Genomic DNA, 8,005 nt, shown 5'->3' on the forward strand with positions numbered 1-8,005 from the left:
TATATATATATATATATATATACAGAGAGAGAGAGAGAGAGAGAGAGAGAGAGAGAGAGACGTGTGTGTGTGAAATGAGTCACTCTTCTTTAAACCACTACCATGTGGTCTGACGCCAACAGAAGGTTTTTAGAACATACATTAGCTAACCATGACACTTGTTCCTACATTGAAATGCAACAATTTTCAATGAAGTTCAAATAAAGCTTATAAGCCTTCAAAGATGACATGTCATTTACCCTTTCAGTGTTTAAGTTCAAGCTGGCCAGATCTGGCTTCTCACACTTACTCTAGAATGTCATTCTAAAAATAAGCAATCATATTATCAAAATCTCCAAGTTACAAGATAATTTACGAATAATTGAAAACAATCTGAATAAAATAAGCGTTACATCTGACTGAGTTATCTGAATGCTAAAGGGTTAAAGATAAAAATGAGTGACATGGATGAAATTATGAGAAGGCAGTTAAGGTATATGTGACATTGGCTCAACACAGAAACAACTTGCTGAAAGGTTGAATAAATGAGTTGGGGCCTGTTAAAATATTGGATACGGCAAGTCACCTGAGAGATGAAGAGTTCAATTCAAATGTAAATTTTTTTGCACTTCAAGAAACTTTGTATGGGCAGAAGGAAAGGAAAAAAATATACACTGGTTTAAAAAAATTGAACCCCCCCCCGAAATTTTTAGATTAATAACAAAGAAATAGTATTTTTTGAAAATAATGATTCCATTATATAATGAAGTTATTAATTTCTCCTTCTGAATACATCCTTTATATGGAGGATGAGATTTATGATAGAATGTGTATTTTGATATGTTTAACTCCAGCTGTAATAATTATTATTGTTGTACTTAAACCTGTTTGTAATTACAAACTTCTTTGTTTAGTACAAAGTCTCTTTTGTGAAATCACACAGTATAATTGGTTGATTTAAAACTATTAAAAGGCTATTTATTGTCAATCAAGAGAAATAGAGGGGAAATAGTCAACACTAGTAAGATTTGTAGAAAAGTGATGCACCAAAACACAGTAAATTTTTACCCTCCTTTCTGATCCTTGTTTTCAGATAAATTGCCAATAGATTTCAATCCATTTTGGTAATAAACAAAAACTAGGAAGGGTTTGGTAAAACAATGTACAAATTTATTACAAAAGTTGGTGTTTAAAATGTAACAAAAGCTTCTGTGTAAAATTATATTGCAAGGTTTTAATTTCAATATAAGCATTTTTAAAACAGGTGGTTTTGGACCAGGAAACAAAATTGGCCTGATGTGAACTCATACCAGAAAAGAGCTCTGACAGGAATTAATACGATTATCATTTTTCAGGTTATTAAAGCATCTTCAATGATAATTTTAAAAGAAGTATTTGTCTTGGCTATATCACTTGATTTGATCTTAAATTGCATTATGTATCCTAGATATGTGTACACTGTGCCAAACTGGACTTAAACAAGGGACTTTTGTTTCTAAACTAACAGCAATCATCCTTCTTGTTCAGCCTTCTACAAGTTTAATCATTTTCATTAGCAGCTTATATTAGCATTAGAATTTTATTTGGATGATTTCATCTAAATATCTGTTGAGTCAGCAGAGAAAAGGTGAACTTTCATATGTTGAACTATTAAACACACAAACAAAGACAAAAATGTAAAAAAAAAAATTTAAAAAAAGTGTTTCAACAGTGTATCCTAGATATACAGCATTGATATTTACTGTTCAATTTTTCTTCTGTTCAACCAAATATTAAAAATAGTCTTTTCCTGCCAAAGGAAATCAGCCTAAAGAGATTCTCATTTAAATAAACATACCATTTGTTAACTGTTATTATTATTATTATTACTATTATTGCATAAATAGTGTCTTTAAACTATGATATTACAGTCATTCACACCATTCATATCACATGATTACTATTATTATTATTGATCATACCATTCTAACAGTATTAATGACTAAATGCAATCCTCCATAGTCTACCATTATACATTTATTATATCAATACCATCAGCTGGCTAAATGTTGGATTCTAATTCATAGACTTCCTCTACATTGTGTTCTTCAACAACAGACTTCCTGTTACAAATCATATTGCTGCAACCAAATTGCTGCTGGCCAAATCAACAAGTACTGATTCCATTAGTAAGACAATGCTTGCTACCTCAGTCTACGTTGATTAAAATAGGTACTACAAGGTGGTGTGGTAGTACATTTCAGTGTTGTAGGAAGTGATACAACTTGAGAAGAAATAAATGTTTGTCCTCATCTTATTTGTTGTAAATGCAACGTTTCAGCTGATATACCCTCCAGCCTTCATCAGGTGTCTTGGGGAAATTTCGAACCTGGTCTCTCATTCCTGAGGTATTTTTCGATGTTGTTGTTGTTATTATTATTATTATTATTGTTCAGGTCACTGCTTGGAATCGAACTCGGAATCTTGGGGTTAGTAGACCATGCTCTTAACCACTATATCATATGCCCACAGGCACATGGCATAGTGGTTAAGGAATGGCTGTGTGGTAAGTAGCTTGCTGACCAATCACATGGTTCTGGGTTCATTCCCACTGTGTGGCACTTTGGGCATGTGTCTTCTACTAGAGGCTCGGGCCGACCAAAGCCTTGTGAGTAGATTTGGTAGATGGAAACTGAAAGAAGCCCGTCGTATATATGTATATATATATATATATATGTGTGTGTGTCTGTGTTTGTCCCCCCACCATCGCTTGACAACCGATGGTGGTGTGTTTACATCCTTGTAACCTAGCAGTTCGGCAAAAGATAACCAATAGAATAAGTACTAGGCTTACAAAGAATAAGTCCTGGTGTTGATTTGCTCGACTAAAGGCGGTGCTCCAGCATGGCCGCAGGCAAATGACTGAAACAAGTAAAAGAGTAAGAAAGTACTGTACATAATTCCTGATCTCTTAAATATAGAACTGTATTATCTGATATTTTCACCCTTTTTTTTTTACCACATTTCAGATGAAATTTACTACTTAATTGCAATAATTTTGAAATTCATGAAGAATTTGGTAAAATAATTTTGTCATTAAAAAGGTGTTTGGAACATAAATCAACATGAAATTTTGATGGGAAATTTTAATTTAGATCAGGAAGTTTCTATTATAGCATTAGGAGAGGTGGTCTCAAGTGGATTGGTACCAAAAGAGTTAATGCACCAAATATTTTACCTCAACATGATGTTTTTGGGGAAAAGGCTGGATAAAGGCTCCTTAAACATTTTAATAATAATAATAATAATGATTCAGCCAGATAAAATGATTTGATTCATAATCTTAAATAGGATAATCCATTGAAGACATGAAATAAATTTATGCAATTTTTGAGGATTTTTACACTATATACACCAAACATGTATTTACATGAGTGCTGAATAAGATACATGTATCTAATTGTCATTGTTTTAACATCCACTTTTCCATGCTTGCATGCGTCAGATGGAATTCATTGAGGAAGACTTTCTGTAGCCAGACGCCCTTACTGCAGCCAGACGCCCTTACTGCAGCCAATCCTTGTTGCTAAACAAGGAAATATTTCTCCTTAGCCAGACATATTTTCACAGAAGATTGGAAACAAATAATATTGCTTGTATCATAGTGACATTTATTTACAATCATTGCACAGTGTTAAGAGAAAGGTAAGCATTGTGCATGTGTGTGTGCATGTGTGTGTGTATACCCCCCACCCCCACCCCAATAGGTTTCTTTCAGTTTCTGTCAACCATATACATTCACAAGGCTTTGGTCAGCCTGGAACTACAATAGAAGAGACTTGCCCAAGCTGTCCTGCACAGTGGGCTTGAATCATCATCGTCATCATCATCATCATTTAACGTCTATGTTCCCTGCTAGCATGGGTGGGACGGTTTCACAAGAGCCAGCCAGGCCAAAGCCAGCACCAGACTTCTGTGACAGTTTTGAAAGGATTTTTACAGCTAGATGCCCTTCCTAACACCAACCACTCAGCAGAGTGGACCTGGTGCTTTTTATGTGGCACAAGCACAGGTGAGGTGTGTAGTGCAAGGTGAATCTGAAATGATTTGGTTAGGACAGAAGTTTCTTAAACACACAGCCATGCCAACATGCATGTATGTGTGTGTGTGTACATGTGTGTACATGTGGGACATATTAACATGAAATTTGGTTGGTAGATTTTTTATTTAGCTCATTTTAAAACGAGAAGTTTATATCAGAGAACTAGAGCCAATGAATTTGAGGCAGGTCGATATGAAAATATTCGAAAAAGGAAGTCTTTTATCTCTAAGAAAAATTTAAGTTGTGCAAAATCATAATCTTATCTTTATTTTTCACTAAATCCAATATTAACTCACCCCACCCCATATTTTCTTGGCATATTCACCTGGCACAAAGCCACCTCCCTTGATACCACTCCCCCTCTCACTTGAAAGATCTTTGCCTTGTAAGCTGTTTGGTGACCTTGTTGGTGCTAGTGCATTCTGTCAGGTGGTTAGCTTCAGGAAGGGCATCCAGTCATAGAAACCATGCCAAAGTAGACAGCAGAGATTGGTGCAGTTCTCTGACTTGCCAGCATGGAAAACAGACGTTAAATGATGATGATGAATTCTCCTATGTTTCCTAACTGTCATTTAAAGCTCATCGTAACATTCATTTTGACTGGAACAAAATACATTAACATGGGAAACTAAAATGTATATTTTAAGGCCAATAAATATTGCATAAAACTCAATCCATTTGTTACCATTTGTTTCTGTTGAAATCCACTGCTTTTGTTTCAATTAATTTTGGAAACAATGAAGAATTTAGTAAAATGAATTTTGTCATTATTAAGCTGGTGTTTCGAAAAAGAATTAACATGAAATTTTGATGGCTTTAAATTAGATCACTTTAAAACAAGACATTTGTATCACAGAACCTGGGGTGATCTCATGCAAGCTGGAATCAAAATGGCTAAAAAAAAAAAAAGATACAATGGGGCAGTTTATAAATAGACTTAAGTAATTACATTGGCTGGAAAGAAATGAAAGTACATAACCATTTTAATGCATTAGACAAAGAAAGTTGAGAAGAAGAAAATTGGAAAATGGCAAAAGAAATTACTTACTTTCAGAGTGGTAACTTGAATTATGTGTAATTAGAGATCGATGGCTGCCTGGTAAGCACTGTTGGTAAGTATAATCTTGGAGTATACTCCCAGCACGATTGTCCAAGCAAACCTCATTAAAATCACTTCCACTGCTCTTTTTGGATTTTAAAATATTTTTAAAGTTATTTTGGTCGTATGATAATGTGATTAAAGAGGAATCAGATTTCTGAGGACTGAACGGTAGATTTGCGTACTCTGGCTCTGACTGAAGCAATGAGCGGAGAGACATTTGATTGTTGGACCGTTCATGGATACATGCGTAATCCTGGTCAGTACTCTGAAATGAACCCTTCGATGAAATGCTATCCTGTACGGACACCGCACTATCTTGCATATTGCGTAGTGATCCTTGGGAAGAGTGAGTGTCGGACATGTTGCGCAGAGACCCTTGGGAGGATTGGCTATCTGACAGATCACGGTTCCTCGACGAATGGGAAGCCTGACTGTCAGTACGCTCGTGGAGGTAACCACCTCGGTGAGATGAGTGGGATGTATCACTATCGGATCTATCGTGACGGTTATATCCATAAGGGTCACTATATGTGTTACCACTTTGTGAACTTTGGAGAGTCATCACGATTTGTTCTGGTTGATAAGGGATATCATAAGCTGGGGCAGATTGGTCAACGTTAATTTTCTTGTAAGAAGTCTGTCCATCTCTTCGAGGTACACCTACATAAGCTGGATTGGTACGAGGAAATGATCTCGGTTTGGGCTTGTGGGGAATAGGGCTAATATCACCTTGTTTGTTTACTATATCTTGACTAAATGCAATAAATTCTTCTTTGCCCGATGAATAATCTCCTCCATAAATACTTCGATCGGTTCCAATAATAGTTTCTGAGCCGTAGATTTCTGATTTCGTTTGGAGAGGGCTGGCACAGTAAATATCGGTTCGATAGTTCCCTCCTTGTTCTCCGTAACTTCCTTGTCGACCATGAAAAGAATGATTATCTATCTTGCTTGGACTGTCGTGCCAGCGGTAACTTCCATGTCTTGTCTGCATTGGCGTCTGTGTCCCACAGCTGTCCATGTTCTTTTGAGAAATATGGGCCCTCTGGATACGAGGAGAGTCTCGTAGCCGCAGGGATGCAGACCTTTCGAAAGAATCTCGACGTACCAGTCTTCCTTGGATGGCAAGATCCTGAGATCTGTCCAATTGCTGGGTAGACTGGGTGGGTTGGCTACCTCTACGGCGGAGGCGCTGCTCCCCATTAATATGATATTCATGACTGGAGCTGCTGTGGGACGACAGAGAATCTTGACGATCAAATCGCTATAAAAGACAAAGAAAGAAAAAGATTGTATTAGAAGAGAGCTAACTCAAAGAAAAACAATCTGTGGTATAAGAAGAAAAAAAACCCCTAATTGATACAGCATTAATGTTAGAATGCTTAGTCATTACGATTGAAATAAAGGGACATTTCAAAATTTAGCTGCCCAAATCATAGGCTAATAAAAGTTTGTTGTAGTAGTAATAATAATGATAATAATGATAATGATAATAATAATGATAATAATAATAATTATAACAATAAGAACAACAGTTTTATCAGCAAATTGTAATATATTCCTAAAACAAAACAAAAATGTCTGGCCCATCAATTATCAATAGATATTTTTTTATTTGTCTGTTGCAGCAATCAATCAATTATATTGCTAAACCATGGAACAGAGAGGAAATATATTATGATGCAAGTTCAAATAAAATAAAATAAAATAAGGCTAATATGAAAGCTTAAAATGTAATTCTAAGCTAGTAATACAACACCAGAAATTCATGACAGGACACCCGTAGAAAATCATGTTCGTTATTTGGCCAAGATTCAATAGTATTGAATGCCAGAAAGTATCCGCTTCCGGCTATAAATTCTAACCATGTTCAATCACAAAGCAACTAAAGAATAGGCTCCAAAAGGGAGCAATAATAATAATAATAATAATAATAATAATAATAATAATAATAATAACAACAACAACCACATTATTAATGGTTCCAATTTTGGGACAAGTCCAGCAGTTTTAGTAGGAGAGGGTTAGTGAATAACATTGACTCGAGTACTCAATCACTACTTTATTTTATGAATCCTAAAAAGAGGAAAGGCAAAGTCAACCTCCATGGAAAGTCAAAATGTAAAAAGATGTGACGAATGCTGCAAAGCATTTTGCTCAATATACTAATGATTTTGCTAGCTCACCACTGTAGTAGTATTGTAGTAGTCATTTCTACTATAGGCACAAGGCCTGAAATTTTGGGGGGAGATTGTAAGTCGATTACATCAACCCCAGTGTTTCACTGGTACTTAATTTCTTAACTCTGAAAGGGTGAAAGGTATAGTTGACTTTGGTAGAATTTGAACTTAGAATGTAAAGATGGACAAAATACTGCTAAGCATTTTGCCTGGTGTGTTAACAATTCTGCCAGCTCACCACCTTAATAATAATGATGGTGATGAAGATGATGATGATTTCTTTATTAAACACAAAGGGTAAAGAAAAACATTAAGGACATACATAATAATAATAATAATAATAATAATAATAATAATAAATGCCCTGATGTAGTACCAGGCAGTGGCTCTCATGGTTTCTGATCTTAATTGATTTGAAGTGTTATCATGTACATGTTTTGTCTTGGTATAAAAGATGGGCTACAGCAAATATTCTGCTCAATACCACAGATTTGCTTGTCAGTTGTTTGACCGTAGCCAGTTAAGCATGTCCCATGGTGGCTGACGATATGTGCATCTCTGATCACGAGCAGAAGTAGTGGGGGAGCATCATAGCCATGTTTTGAGAGGAAATCTTTGGGGTTTGAATAATTCACCTCTGGAAACATGGGTGTTTTGCTCAAC

General features: G+C 35.6%; 1 protein-coding gene across 8 annotated transcripts in view; it reads right to left on the reverse strand.

Annotated features, from left to right (window-relative positions):
- The window catches only part of LOC106867341 (rho GTPase-activating protein 39), a 452,309-nt gene that overhangs the window by 61,134 nt on the left and 383,170 nt on the right, over positions 1-8,005 (reverse strand). For all 8 annotated transcript variants that reach the window (XM_052966674.1, XM_052966678.1, XM_052966677.1 and 5 more), the window contains one exon: positions 5,109-6,426. In XM_052966674.1, coding sequence (XP_052822634.1) covers positions 5,109-6,426 — 1,318 coding nt within the window. The remainder of the gene's footprint in view (positions 1-5,108; positions 6,427-8,005) is intronic.

This window comes from Octopus bimaculoides, chromosome 3 (assembly GCF_001194135.2).
Source record: "Octopus bimaculoides isolate UCB-OBI-ISO-001 chromosome 3, ASM119413v2, whole genome shotgun sequence".
In the NCBI taxonomy this organism is placed as follows: Eukaryota; Metazoa; Mollusca; class Cephalopoda; order Octopoda; family Octopodidae; genus Octopus; species Octopus bimaculoides.